The sequence below is a fragment of the Pavona decussata genome, unplaced genomic scaffold (assembly GCF_977016875.1).
Source record: "Pavona decussata unplaced genomic scaffold, jaPavDecu1.1 SCAFFOLD_156, whole genome shotgun sequence".
Classification (NCBI taxonomy): domain Eukaryota; kingdom Metazoa; phylum Cnidaria; class Anthozoa; order Scleractinia; family Agariciidae; genus Pavona; species Pavona decussata.
Window position 1 is genome coordinate 6074698 of NW_028145568.1, and position 15513 is coordinate 6090210.

The 15513-nt window shown below is 37.4% G+C and overlaps 1 protein-coding gene and 1 long non-coding RNA gene across 2 annotated transcripts; both read left to right on the forward strand.

Annotated features, from left to right (window-relative positions):
* The first annotated feature begins 1050 nt into the window (after positions 1-1050).
* LOC146465536 (uncharacterized) lies at positions 1051-11877 on the forward strand. Its single transcript, XM_085128432.1, has 6 exons — positions 1051-1336; positions 3308-3407; positions 4725-4760; positions 5327-5563; positions 6987-7180; positions 9431-11877. Exons 1-6 carry the CDS (start codon positions 1160-1162, stop codon positions 9590-9592), a joined length of 906 nt encoding a protein of 301 aa, XP_084984558.1. The 5' UTR covers positions 1051-1159; the 3' UTR covers positions 9593-11877.
* An 813-nt stretch (positions 11878-12690) lies between these two features.
* On the forward strand, positions 12691-14339 carry LOC146465537 (uncharacterized). The gene is made up of 2 exons (XR_014868242.1): positions 12691-13548; positions 13628-14339. It is a non-coding gene; the product is annotated as an uncharacterized LOC146465537 (long non-coding RNA).
* The last annotated feature ends 1174 nt before the right edge of the window (positions 14340-15513 follow it).

Genomic DNA, 15513 nt, shown 5'->3' on the forward strand with positions numbered 1-15513 from the left:
GGGCCTTATTTTGAATAATCATTCCAACTGATTAGTCTCGTCGTATAAAATTAGCGACGAGAGTTGCCTGCGAGTTTATCTAAACATTGTTATTGGCAACGGGTTGCCCATCTCCCAGCGTTTAATACTAGTCTTTGTCAGCGCAGCGTAGCAGACAGTAAACGGAAGGATTTGTAAGACTCGTTTTACTGTATGATGACCTTACCGCATGCTACAAGAGATATGCTCTGTTTGAAAGATAAGCTAATATACTCTCTGGCTTTTCAATGATCTTTTAGTTCCATAAACATTCTTGAAACCCGAAAAAAAACTTTGTTTATTAAGAAGTTTTGATTCCTGTCTTTCAACTGCAAAGAAACTTCAATTAGAAAGCTCTATTCACGGAGTAGAGCACAGGAGCAGTGAGAAAGACAAAACATTTGGGTTAAAAATTATGACCGCACCATTTTTTTCAGTTCCGTTTGGAAATGATAAAACTTCAACAGGATAAAGTACCAGTTACGTAAAGGAAAGGGAAAGCCAGAGAGAGAAAAAAAAAACTATTTCCACTGAATGCGACACAAACGGTTTATTTTTTCATAAGACCTTTAGGAGGATCCTGATTGCGTCGATTGCTGTAACTGGCTTCAATGTGAATTATTACGTTATTATTTGTCATTTTTTGGCCGTTCCGGTGGATTTTAGACCAAAAAAAAAAAACTGATATGACAAGGTCGGATAGGATAGAACTTTTCGGGGTACCACATCCTGAGAAACTCCTAGCCTGCGACCCCGTTCATTGAGCGTGCCCGGGAAGCCTGAGAAACTCCCAGCTAACTTTCTTTTTTTACAACATCTGGGTGTGTGGCCCAGCGGGTATCAAAAAAGGATTTTCAACACTCAGCTCAAACTTGATAAAGTTGCCCAATGCAATGGCCGGAAGAATTATCCAGACTTTTCCAGTCTTTGCAAAACGTGCAGAAACCAAAGGAAGTTACGTAAGTTACGTCAGTGGAAAGCTGTTACGTCATTTCCGGGAATTGAACCCGCGCTCTTCAAAAGACGCAGAGATTAGTGTCGTGTTACCAGATACAGCAGACATCAGCGAGTATCGACCGACCCAGAGCAAAAGACGTCGCACGAGTCTTGAGTCCTAGTTTTGATCCTTTCAAGCAGGAGAATGAAGAAAGTGTCGTTTATCTTGGTGATTCTTTTGATTGCTCTTTCATGTGGAGGAAAGAAGAAGAAGAAGAAGCCATCCTCTGGAGGCAGCATTTTGAAAGAGTGGATTTTAGGCCTGCCAAGGCCTAAGACAACTGCAAGAACAACAGCCGTTAAACCACCGACTGCACCCCAGGTAAGTTATAATCATGAAGTACATAGCTTTTATTGCTAGTCTACTTGAGATATACTTTACTGAGATTGTGTAATTTTTTTTGGCCTTTCCTTCGTTCCGTGAACTGCGTAGTGTAATTCGAGATGGTAACTGTAGAAGTGACCTTATGTCCATGGCCGTGATCAAACAAACAACAGTTCTCTGGTTCTCGAACCTTTTCTTTTTATGGCGGGGTCACTGCCTGCACATGTATTGTCTGGAGTCCAAATTTAATACTCATCCTCTATGGTTAACACGTTTGTGGAGAAAGAAACGACAGTGGAACAGGCCATTTTCACAATGGCGTCATTTACTACAACTTCCAGAATCCTTCAGTTTGTTGTTTTCTCTTGCAAATCCAGGATATTTTTATCTGAACCTCACTGGGATTACAAAGTTTAACTAAGAAAGGATAAACGAAGGGGATTCTGGTAGCTGTAGTAAAAAACCGTCATCGTGGAAAACGCCTATTACAAAGTCTTGTTCACACATTTGCGCTAAGCACACGCACAACCTCACATTAGTCATAAGACGTTATCAAAGTTTAGTTCATGTGGGTATGGCAACAGGATAACCTGTCATGTTGAACAGACGGTAAAGAAAGCCAGCAAGAGACTGTATTACTTGCGCGAATGTAGGAAAGCAAATCTACCCACAGGGATCGGCATCACAGGATATTGTACTAAAATAAGTCCACTCCTCAAAGATGCATCCCCAGTATGGGGCGGTCTGCCTAAATACCTTGCAGATGAGTTGGAGTCCACATAAAACAGGTGTTTGGACATCATTAGGATACCGAGAACATCCCTCCCGACGTTGGAGGAAAGACGAAAAGTAGCGGCAAAGCGTGAATTGGAAAAATCAAATTTTCACTACAAAGCCAAATACTGACAATACTAGGTACAGCTATAACCTGAGATCAATACCAGGAACAGTAGCAATACCAAGGTCAAGAACCAAAAGACATGTGAACTCTTTTATGGCATGGGCAGCAAGGCTCCTTTGTCTATGATTGTGTATATTTATTTTTTAAGATGGCTGAATATATTAAGACAAATTGTGTATGAACCGGCACTAAATGAACACAGGCATGCACATTATCTATTCTTTTGCTTAATATGTTAAAAGAGGCAGTTTGTGCTTGTTTCACAAGCACATTAAAAGTATACAAAAGGATTTGTGCTTTTGCTTATTTCACTTGCAGGAACCAGTCGTTTTAGATAAGCACTAGATTGTAGCTCCTGAGAAAATCAAAAGAACTATGCATCTTATTACTTTTATCATACATAATAAAGCTTTTTATTTTGCAGTAGTCATAATTTATGCAGGACCTTCATTGATACCAGCTTAGTCCTGAAAGGGCCACCCTGTCTAAATAAAAGATGACTTGTGACCTGACTTGATCTCTTGCTGGTTCACACACAAATAATTATTTTTATGCTTGTGTTGGTGTGCATATCTAACAAGTGTGAACCAGGCCTTGCTGAGTGTGTGATTCACAATTGTTTAGAAAGCACTAGCATAAGAAAAACTCTGTATAAACCGGTGTGAGATTTAAAAGCCTGAGCACATTAATTAGCACTACAAATACACCTTTAGCTTAAATCTTGTGCTTATTTCAGAGGCACTTGTGGTTATGTCTAAATTGTGAACCTCTGGGAGATATAAAAACCACAAACAAATGTGTAAGAGCTCAGTGACACAGCACACACACATGTTGTGTTTCTGCTTATTTCACTGTTGGGAACCAGTTTGAGATGAGTACAAAACAAAAATAACCACAAGAAAATCAAAAGCAATGCATGTCTCATGCTGGTTCATTCATACAAAATTAATTTTGTCTTATTCTAGTGTGCATGTGATTATTTTTTCCTTATCTCACAAGACAATATATGAGAAACATTGTCATGTTGGAATGGACTACTGGTTAATTGGTGTTTAATCCTTTCCTAGGGTGCCAGTAAAGGTGGTTTCAATATTTGGTTGACCATTAACTCGACAGAAAAGTTCTATGAAGTTACTAAGCTTCCTCGTCTACCCCAGCACAGAAAAGGTAAATCATGGTTAGCATCTGAGCTATGCAAGATGAAATTGAGCTTTAATAATACAGCTGTACAGCTGTGTTTTTATCATTGCTTTGCTCCCTTAAGTAACTGTGAGGTTTGTGTTGCAGGATCTCATTGTTTTATTAAGTTAACTGTGTTTTGAGTATGCTATTAAATGATAAGGAGGTAAAAAGAAATACAGATAAAAAATGGGAGCTCAGTCAGAGGAATTCTGAGCATTTTTCTGACATTTCGCCTTAATATCAAAGCTGACAAGCTTTAAACCCTGGCATGCTTGAACATGCTTAAGGCTGTGTTATACTAGACAATCTTTCTTGCAACTTGTCTCGCAATTTCATTGCATGGTTGCAACATGATGCCCAAACCGTTGCTGATGTAACATGCCCTGAAATGAACATGTATCTCACAATGTTTTTGTTGCAGTCACCGTCGCGAGAAGTAGAACCGACTTCTGCTTCTCGCAACGATTGCAGTTACCAAAAAAATTGCGAGACATATTCATTTCAGAGCATGTTACACTTGACAACGATTCACACAACTTGTGTAGCAACTAAATTGCAAGACAAGTTGCAAGAAAAAAATCCTAGTGTAACAGCGTCTTTAGTTCTTGAGTCATGTCTGTTGTATTCCATCAGGCACAGTTTTCTTTGTATTTGCTTTTCAAGGCAGCTAATTCGTTGATGATTCCTTTACACTGCTCAAGTTTTGCAAATGCATCACTAAAAAAACCTCAAATATATCACGTTTCCATGTGCCAAATCATGTGATCGCCATGTGAGAATTGTGTTGTGATTGGCTGTAGTTAGATACAGCCCAAAACTTCAAAGTTCAGTGAGAAAGGTGAATAATAACTTTCTGCACCAGAGATGTTTTGCTGCTCGTCGTGGCTGATACCAATCAGCTCCAGTGGATCCAAATTCCTTGCAGCTTGTGGAAAATAAACCTTTGGTACCCAGAGGAAGAGTAGTGGAGGCTTGTGAATTGGAAAAGGAGTAAATTAAAGCCATTGGCCTCTCTTGAGGCATCAACTGTCTTATAGAGAACCAATGATAATTAACTTCCATTAAATAATTACTTCAACAAGCACTTGACAAGGGCTGTGCAATCCTACCAACAAAAAGCAATATAGCCTGATTGGATCCCAGTAGTCCTTGCGTAGAACCACCTTTTTTTTTACAAAGCCATAAACTGCACAAAAATACACTTGTATGTACATGTACTCCTGTATTAGGAGATACCATCCTTATTAACAAACGATAATTATACAAACAAACAGGTTTATTTTCAGTCTTACTTGTTTTCAGGTGCTAACAGACCAGGTGGAGGGCATGGTAGTGCAGGTAATCATGCCATTCAAAGCTTCCTATTGATCACTGCAATAATCTGTATTGCAATATTGCAAGTATACCTGTGTCACTGACTGATAGCATACATCTTTTTCAAGTTTCAACAAATTATAAAAGAATCAAATTTCAAAACACTTAATTAAGCAACAATGCAAAGTTAACCTTTTCTTTACTTAACCTTTCACTGAGTGAACGTTAGTCCCAGAACACTCCACTGCACCCATAAACACAGACATGCCCAGATACCCATACAATGAATCAATGACTACATGTGCATAGCTACAATATGTGAATACAGTAACAAAAGTCTTGAGGCAGCTCCCTCTTTGCAAGAATGTTTAACAACTTGTTATGAAGATCAAATGATTGTACTCCCTGGTCCTCTTTTTGGATTTGTCACCTTTTTGGAAATTGTCTTTACAAGATTGCTATTTTCTGATGTGAATTAGAACAGATACTGACAGCCTGTGATAATTTAATACTTCTATACCCTGTTGATCCCTGTACAGTGCCATCAGTAACTATTGTTAGTAGTTGATCCTTTCTTTTTCGCTCAACAGTTGATGGTCAGAATCCTTGGTTCGAATGTGCTGCCCGGCCAATATTGCTTGAGCTTCCAAAAGCACCATATGGCCAGTTATACTTTCCACATTGTGCTGTGGTAACTCGCTGTAGTGGTTGTGTTTTTCAATATAAAATACATACCTGTAAACCAAAACCTGGTGCAGTTAGGAACAGGACTGTTGAATACTACAACATAGCCTTACATGGTCAATCGTCAGGAGTGAGCATGTCAGGTAAAATAACTATCGAATTTAACATGTATGTAGGGCCTTTTTCCATTGAGCCTTATTACATGAAAATTTCAATATTTAATCTATTAATTAAAGAATGCCTAAAATACAATGTAATTATTTCACTAATTAAAATTAGCCTGTGTAGTTGTTGTTTCCTGTCCTAGAGCATGAGCAGCAAATGGACCTGCCTCAGGGGAGAATGAGCAAAAAAGAAAGCAGGGTTCGTGCTAGTTTCCTTGAAGTCCTTGAAAAGCTCTGGAATTTAATTTTAGATTTCAAGGGCGCTTGAAAAGCCCTTGAAAAGAAGAATTTTTACTGAAAGTGCTTGAAAATAATGAAAACTCCTTAAATTTTGGTTCAGATGGGCAATAATGCAGGAGTGTATTAAAGTAATTCAGGGATTGAGCACAGATTTCAAAATCAGGGACAGATTATATCCAGGAGAGATTTTTTAAAGTTGTTTTTGACCAATGAAAACATTTCGAAACATAGTCCAAGACAAAGTAAACTTGCCTTGAACACTCCTTGAAAACTCAGTTTTTAGTAGTTGAATACTCCTTGAATACTCCTTGAATTTTATGTCCAAAAACCAACACTGAAGAAGGAAGGAAAGGGAGGGGAGGGGAGAGAAAGGAGATGCCTGTTGCCCAGCCCACAGATTTTACCCAAATGGGAGCAATGGAGCATTCTGATTGGTCAATGGCCTGTCAATCTACAGTCATGACAGATTGTTGACAATTCTCAAATTCTGTTGTGAAAAATACTATTTTTCAAGCATTTGTAGGAAACTTCCAAACTTGCTTGTAAAGGGACAATTACAAACCCAGCAAATCCTTAATGCCACCATAAGCAGAAAAAAAAAACTTGCGTGCATTATTTTTTCTTCATTGGCAGTCTGACTGCTTGTTATGAATTGTCATTGAAATGATTTTTCACTGGAAGTTAATTACCATTGGTTCCCCAAACAACAGTTGATGCACCATAAGAGCAAAGCCATTAACACATTTTTGTGGGTGTTTTGTAAAATCTGTGTGCTCAGCTGCAGGCATTTCCTTTCTCTCCCCTCCCTTTCCTATCTTTTTTACTCATTCTCCCCAGAGGCCTCCACTCACTGTTCGCACTCTAGGACAGGAAACAACTGCTATGCAGGCTATAATAAAATGTGCTACAATATAAAATGAAATCAGTTAAGAAAGGAAGCTAGCCAAAGGTGCTTATGAATGCATTTATATTGCAATTCATATGGGCATACCATGGAAGTTGTCCTGGTTATGTGTCGTCACATGGCACATATTGGCCAAATAATTTGATGGATTACCTACAAGTAAGGAGGTATCAGAGTGGATGTAATACATGTAACTTTCATAAAAGACTTTAAAGCTGTTATTTGGTTATCAATGGTGTCACTGTTGTTTTGTTTCAGTTGGTTCTGGTTTACAGATGTCTTACACTTTAGAATCTGTTCTCATGGAGGAACATTTGAGCTGCTCCGTTCAGTGTATTAAAACCCCTGACTCCTGCAATCCCATCACCCAAACCTGGAATAACGATGAATGTTCCTGTAATTGCAAACCACAATACACGAGCGATAACGTGCCATGCGTAGGAGACTTCAAGGTAACATGGACTTTTTTTACCTTCTGTCTTAATCACCACACAAGATGCTTTCAAGAATTGTTGCTTATCCTAGCATTAGGCATGCACAGGGTAACATATACCACTCATACATTCATATCCTAGCAGTATGCAAGATGTTTGTCACATCTCCTGTAGCTCAGTGGTACTGTAGCTTTAATGAGTCCACGAGTCTCCTGTATTTCAGTGGTAGAGCATCCCAGCAATTACTAACATGTAATCAGAAGGTCATAGGTTTGACTCCTGTCGGGAGAACTTCAAGTATGCTTGTGACACTGACTGAAAAATACCTGGCTATTTGTGTGTCATATTACAGCTGTATTATAATTATTATTTAAGACTGGCCTTTTAAGGGGAAAGTGCTTGTAAAAAGACTCATTTAGTTAAAACACGACATTTTGAATGAAACAAAACAATGCACTTACAGGGTTTGCCGTGAAAAATGCATGGTTACCCCCAAGTTTCTTTTGGGATACCAAGAGCACTTGCTAAGTTCTGCTTTCTCCGCATAGTTTTAAACTGTGGAAACATATCCCTGTATTAGTACGCACTACCCATAGGAAACCCGAGTATCTCGAGATGCGCAGAACATATGCTCAGTAACAATAGTAGGCACCGTCCTTAAAGGAAACCTCCACTCTCGAAACATATTAACGTTAAATTGTTGAAAATACAATCTACTTTGAAATTTCCTTGGAAAACATGGAAACAATATTTCAGTGTCGGACAAAACATGATTTGATTATCGCCTATTTTCGCTTTTAAATTTCCTGGGCGACGCCATCTTGGATTTCATGACGTAATACGGTTGCTTAATTGTTTCAAACAAAAGAACTTCTAATGAATAACAATGGTGGCAACCGTTACACGTCATAAAATTCAAAATGGCTGCACCCAGGAAATTTAAAAGCAAAAATAGTTGATAATCATATCTAATTTTAACACACTTGAATGTCATTTCTACTTTTAAGACTAAAATTCAGAATTTGGGCACTATTTCCAACACTTAACCGTCAATTTGTTGTCAGAGTGGAGGTTCCCTTTAAATGTGGATCCATATGATTTTGCTTTTTGTCTGAAAACTGAATTTCGAAGGACTAGAGCATGTGAAACTGCCTTAAAGCAGAAGCAAACTTCATAGTAAATAAATATTAGCCTTTGCAAAGTGACATTGTGGAGTTAAGTGCACAAAATCCAAGGTGCAGGCTAAAATTGGGCACATTTGGAGCTGTTTTCAGACTTTTACAACTACATTGCGACTACTATTACCAGGGTCACTTAAAACTGGCCAATCAGATCACATTATGATACGAACAGTAAATAATTCCAAAATTTTGGGTTTTAACTGTTGTTTTCCTTCTACTCATGATTGGTTCGATCGGCTTTGGTTGAAATTCATTGTTCTTGTCCTACAATCTGATTGACCAGTTTGGTTTAAGTGACCCAGCTGGTAACAGTAGTGGCACCGTAAACTCATTTTTCTCAAGACCACAACTTCCTTCAGAAGTGCTGAATAATTATACAATTTTTGAAATAGGCTGATTAGTTACTTAGAATTGGTAAATTATACACACCAGGTACAGTAAAAACCCGCATATAACAACCTGGATTTTTTAATTTAGCCTAAACAGGTTCTTATATAAATGGAGCGAATTTAGGTTACCAAGGTTCTTAAAATAGGTTCTTATATTTTCATTTGAATTTCATTTAATTATAAATATCATCTCATAATACAATAAAAATCACTTATACCGTAATGCCTAAAGGCAGTACAGTGCAGGTATGTCCTTAACAAAACATATGCTCATTGACAAACAAACTCATAGTCAGTTCTCTGAAATGCCATTTCAAAGTAGATACCAAGAAAATCTTGGGACAAATTCAGTACATTCATTACCAGTTCCAAGCAATCGACCTACAGTTACTATCAGATGATAATCTTAATTCAGCAGTTTCTGCCTATACACTTTTACAACAACTCCACTGATAAGAAGCTAACTTAAAATTTTAGCCTTTACATGTTTTTATGTGGAGGGGTCTTAAAATGAAAATTTTAGCCTAACAGGTTCTTATACGCGGATTTTTACTGTATATCATGGAGTGTGTAAGGGTTGAAAGGGTCACTGCAGTTTTTATCCGTGACAGTATTTTTGCTCTCACATGCAGCACTAATACTGATGCAGCCATTTTTGGAGTCATTATTGTTGATGATCATTTTCGTTCCCTTCACAGTATGACTATGACACATGTGGTTGTGTTTGTGCAAAGGCCAAGGAGGAATGTCCATTTGGAATTAAGAAATGGAGTCAAGAAGACTGTGGTTGTGTATGCAGGCACAAACCTCGTTGCTCAAGAGGGATGTATCAAGACCCTACCACCTGTAAATGTGTATAATGGTGTAATTAACTTTTACAAGTCTTAATGTGATTAGCAGACATTTCTGTACACTGTAGATTCTCAGTGCTGCACGGAAGTCAAGTTAAAAATGTAGAAATCACCACAGAAACGCCTGTTTTGTATACTATACAGATGCCAAAATTATATAATTTTCATGTTATTTGCAAGAGCCATTTAAAGGGGCATTGTCACAGATATTTTGCTGTATTTTGGTCAGACTGCTAAACTATTTGCAATGACAAAGTACTTTTTATTTACCATGAAATTGTCCTTACATGTTGGGCATCAGGAGGAAAATGTTAACTGATTTCTCCAAGGAATATAAAACCATGGTCAGTTTTAGCGATTTCTTCCCAAATATACAGGACGTTGCACTGAATTTATTTCCGCCCAAGCCATCCACAGCCAAAGATAATTAATAGTAGTTTCTGTACAGTGATAGGGTTGTTATTAACTAAAGTAGACCATTTCTTAAAACATTTCCATCGCGGATACAAATATATTTTGGGCTATTCAAAAGTGACACTAAAATAGCTGATGCTACCCCTTTAGTTACGAGCAAGAGCGATGAGAATTGTCAGTTACTCACTTTTTGAAAATGGTGAAAACCAAAATAAGGAGAAAACTGACTGAAGAATAAACCACATTTTTTTATAAAACTTAAAAATAATTCTTATCAGAGGCAACAAATGCATGTAATGCTTCCAAAACATCCAGATATCCATGGCAGTTTATAAACAATCTGTGCAGCTAATCTACAAAAACAGAACATCTGGACACCCAGCATTAATTTTGTCAACAACAATAGTTATTCAAAACTTCATTTCAAACATTTTGAGACATGCCACTGTTAGTTACACTCTAAGAGTTGATGGTGACTAATAATAGAACAGGACACTCCAGAGACTGACATGTTTACATGTATTAGTATTCAATTACTTGAGGGATCTATCTGGCATTTCGCGGCCTTCTGAAATTTGGCACTGTTAGTGTTTTCTTAGAGCAACAGCGCAAACCTTCCTTGTCTATTTTGGAAGAGTTTTCAGTAGCAAACTCAATCCCTGTTTACAAAAATGATACAGCAAGCATTCTTGTTCAAGCTTGTGCTCCATTTGCAATCTTCATGGGACACAGGAGATGTCAGTGCAAACATTTTCTTGTAATATAATAATTATTAATTTTGCTTCTTGGTTTTCCTTCTTGCTTGGGTCAGTCACATGTTAGAGCAGTTTCTTGCACTTTTTGTTGTTTTACTAGCTCCCAGCGTTTTTGCACCTGGCCTTGAATCTCCAATGTTTTATCTGCTACTCTACGCTTCGCCTATGATTGTAGGCAAGATTTCCATTTTTATCACGAAAACATAGCACAAAGCAGCAGATAACACATTGGAACAGTATCTTGAAGGAATCCAAGGCCACATACAAAAACTCCAGTGAATCTAAGCTAAAACAACGAAATGTGATCTGAAATACACTATATAGTCAGTTATGCACGTGTACATTATTAGAGGTTACACTGGTTGTCCAGTACCATAGCCATTGAATTTATGACGAATAAGTACAGATCAACTTGCAATCACTTCTCATCTGTGAAGATGGTGCAGTTTCTAATTAGTTGAGCTCTAAGTGTCAGAGAAACTATTTTCCAAGGAGATGCACTAATTATCTCCACAAAATGTAATTATATTTTTGTAAATGTATTTTAAACATTTTACCATTGTAATATTTTTTACTAACTTTCAAGAAAATCCATTAACAAGTGAATTATTTTTATGGCATTTTTAATATATTACATAAATAATATTTCATATTTCTTAATAAATCTTTATTAATTATCTTTATAAATTATTTTCAGGGCATAGAGTGGTAAGGTTTAAAATTAAAAAGTTAAAACGTATTTGGAAAGAGGATTGTAAAAAACGTTCACTCACCAAAAGATAGCTCCTTGTCGCTATTTGCAGCTAAGGTGTAGGCACTTTAAAGTTGTTAAATGTCTCTGTACAAGATCTCCTGAGTTTTGTGCTGTTTTCTTCAGTTTAGACCGACAGGTGAGAAATTATGACTTTCAGCCAAGATTATTGCAGTACAAGGCCAGTACAGCTTTGAAGATGAGCAATTTTATATGGCACTCTTTCCAAATACCTCATCAAATCTAATGCAAAGTAAATTTTTGTGATATCACAACTTTAGCACTCTGTAGTACTTTATGAAAAGAAAATGTTAACTAACGGTATGTTAAATCACAAAATCTGGTTGGAATAAAAACTTTGTTTTTCAAAATAATGGCGAAAACCAGCCTTTTTTTGGAGTAATAATAGATGTAAGGTAGATTTAAGGCACATGCACATCAGATCACATGTCAAGTGGTCGCTTACAAGAGGTAAAAACAATGAAAATTTTAATGTCGTAACCTCCAAAAGTGGTTGCGGTCACTTATGAGAGGTTCAAACTATAGGGCTTTGACTGGGAATCATTTGGTGTTTTGGATACTGAGGTGATCGCTTGTTGGGAGTGGTCGCTTACGAGAGGTGGTCGCACATGGAGGTTCCAATGTAGTATACAATTTTCGTTTTTCCGTTTGCTTATCTACCCACACCATACTACATCATATCATGTGTACCTCAGCTTATTATTTTACAGCATCCATAGATATATACTCTGTGAACGATCATTCACGGTTTTTGCAGTGGTATTAAACCTTAATTTATATATATTTATTTAGCAGGCAATCAGTCAACATTAGGTCATTTCCAGGACAAAGTATAAGCACTATTGTTTTTCAGTACTTAAATAGGGTTGCAAAATAGAGGATGTTGTCCTACGCAGGATAGGTTAAGATTGTTTTAGTCCTAAACTACAGGCAACCCAAGCAGGCAGCCATTGAGAATTTCAGCGCGTTGTATTAAAGACTGATAAAATATTGTTCATTCAGTAAAATGGATAAAACTGACTCACCTCTGGTGTATTCTCGTGCGTTTGGGGGTTATTTTACCGTTTCGGGTATTCTTTGAAATCACTGTTATTCGGTTCATAAGACGAGTTTTCCCTCCTTTCTGCCCCCTCCCCCCTCTGCTTAGGAAGGCCTGATATGAGGGTTTTCAGCCTGTGAGTTTTGAAGGCCAGGTTCCTGATTGCTAATATGGCGGGCCAACGGCAAGTAGATCTCGAAATGCAAAGATTTATTTTGGCAGAGCAGGAGAAGGTTAAGTTTCAGGGTTATGTTCATAACTTAGCTGATGCGTGTTGGGATAAATGTGTGGATAAAATTGGATCAAAGCTGGATTCCAGAACTGAAACGTGCATTGTGAACTGTGTAGAAAGATTCATAGACGCATCAAACTTTGTGGCTAATCGCTTCGCTCAAGTGGGACAAAACTGAACGTGGACGCGTTGTTTATACTTGTTCGGACAGTAGAGCATTCAATTGATCGCTGGGAAGAAAGAAGCTAATATTTGCATTCACTTTTGGAGGATGGATGAATTTGTGCGTTGTTTTTTTTATTTTTTCTTGCTGTTTTCCGTGAAATATGAACGGCGCACCTCGTGCCTTGGTTGGGACTATTGGTGAAGACTTCAGTGATCGGTGAAGATGCGCAACATCCAAGATCACATCGTAGAACTCCAACTGGTCTTGTAATCATCTTGCCAGCGAGTTTCATGTCCGTCTTTTTTTCATGTCTGTTACTCACGCTCCTTCAGTCTTCGTCATTCCAGTCTTGTGAACTGGCTTCTTGTTTCATACTTTTCACGAGAATCAGTTTCATGTTTTCCAGGTACTTTTCATTGCAGAGTCTTAAGAGCGAAAAATTGATCAGTGATTGTATTTTTACATTATGCTGAATTTTCTCAATTCAAGGCAAATATATGTAGAAATATATCATGTTTTTCCTGGTCAAATCGAAGCTTCAACAACATACCCCGGGCATTTGAGCCCTTTGCCTTCCGGCGAGGAAGGTAGCCTGTGTACAGCCCCCCGTGTACAGCCTGTGTACAGCTGCCCCCTGTGTACGGCTGTACACAGGCTAGGACGAAGGCAATTTGATAATCATAGTCTTTCAGGGGGTGGGGAATTTGATCCCCTTTCATGATGGGTGGGGAATTTGAACCCTAGCCTCGATGTCATACGACGTGTCTCGGTGCTTGCACAAGGCGTGATAGGTCACGGGGGAGGCCAACCAGTCAAGCTTGTCTTAGCTTTAAAAGAAGTGGAGATTTGGATTGGCCATCTCCAAAAAAAGAAGTTAACAGAACTTGTGCAGAAAACAAGGGAGACAAGAGCATGGAAGAAGCAGAGATGACTTCAATAGACACAGAGATATAATTTTTTTTTTTATTGTTTTTACAAACATAATGCTGACTTACTTACAAAGTACTTACTTAGTTACATAAAGCTTTAATACCTACTTACATATAACTTGCTTAGTTAAATACTACTTACTTACATAATATTAACTTACAAGATAATGCTTACAAAACAGGAGCCGATGAGTTGGAGCGTGTTACAAAATAATGAAAAATAATTCTAATACAACTGATTACTACCACACAGAGATATAAATAGTTTAAGTTCACATATTTACTTTCATATATTCCTTAAAAACTTCACACATTTTCAAGTTTGCATTCATAATTATACAGAATGATAGTTGATCTGTATTGAGAGAACCCTAACTATCATGCCAAGAACGAGGAAGAAACAAAGAGTATTTCAATAAAAACACAGATATGAATAGTTTAAATTCATATATTCTTTACATAGTTTGCTTGTTTAAAAAAAAGCTACATGAATTTTCAAGTTTACATTTGATATTGACATTGGCGTTTATTTGCCTTTTTTTCCTAATACATTGACAATTATTAACCCATAGGTTAATATATGGTGAGGTGACCTCTAGAAACCACCAGGCTTATAGTTGAGGCCATCTCGTACATAACAATATGCTTACATAGATAGTGCTACAAGTGTGTGGCTTTGCCAATTCAGCAATTATTTTACAAAAAACTCCAGCAGGTTTTCTTAAAGTTGGGAAAACTTGACAGAGAAGTGATTGTAACAGGTTACAATTTATACCCAGTAATAGTGATCTGTATCGACGGAAGCCTAATATGATTTATTTCAATATATATAAATGTTTGTAAAGTTAAAGGTTTAAGAATTTGTGATAAAAATAAAAGAAATTAAAACAAAAACAAAGTTGGCCAATTATTGGTCAACTTTGTTTTTGTTTTCATTTCTTTTGTTATTAAGCTGTTATAGAATGATAGAGTAAAAGCTGTGTTGTCTATAATGATTATAGACAACACAGCTTTTACTCTATCATTCTATAACAGCTTAATTGAGACCTGTCTGCCTACTCTGCAGACTCTGCTTCAGGAGCATTAGAAAGCTACATAGTTAAAAGAGTAATATGGTCACTTATTAATTACCCAGGGGTGGGGGCATTTGACCACTTAAAATGGACCTATGACAGCTATTTGGCTCAGGAAAGGGAAATTTGAAGACTAATTTTCCAAAATTCAAATGCCCTTGGAGTGGGGATGTTCATTTGATTTGACCCTTACATTATGCATCAGTCCATTCCAGGAGTGCCCCATAAACCCCACCCCTAACATTAGAGGAGCATTTTTCAACATTGTCCCTCCCATGGGTCATAGCCATCCCATTAGTCTACCTCTAACGTATTTTGGGAGCCTCATGATTTTCACCTCACAATCCTGTCACTTCATTTCAGTGGTAAGTTCATCAGCAAGCACAAATTATTGACTACATGTGATTAACTATGCATACAAGATACAAATGAGATACAGGTGGATCCACAGAACAAATGGTGCCACAGTACTGAGAAATAGGTCTTTTCTGAGAACTAGTTTGGCATGAATAAGCTTTAATTAGATTAAAGGAAAGCCCAGAAACAAATA

Excerpts from the sequence above, each read along its gene's own strand:
- LOC146465536 (XM_085128432.1), top strand. The coding sequence starts at position 1,160 with ATGAAGAAAGTGTCGTTTATCTTGGTGATTCTTTTGATTGCTCTTTCA. Across the intron at positions 3,408-4,724 it reads TCTACCCCAGCACAGAAAAG|GTGCTAACAGACCAGGTGGA; the intron begins GTAAATCATGGT and ends ACTTGTTTTCAG. Across the intron at positions 5,564-6,986 it reads GTCAGGAGTGAGCATGTCAG|TTGGTTCTGGTTTACAGATG; the intron begins GTAAAATAACTA and ends GTTTTGTTTCAG.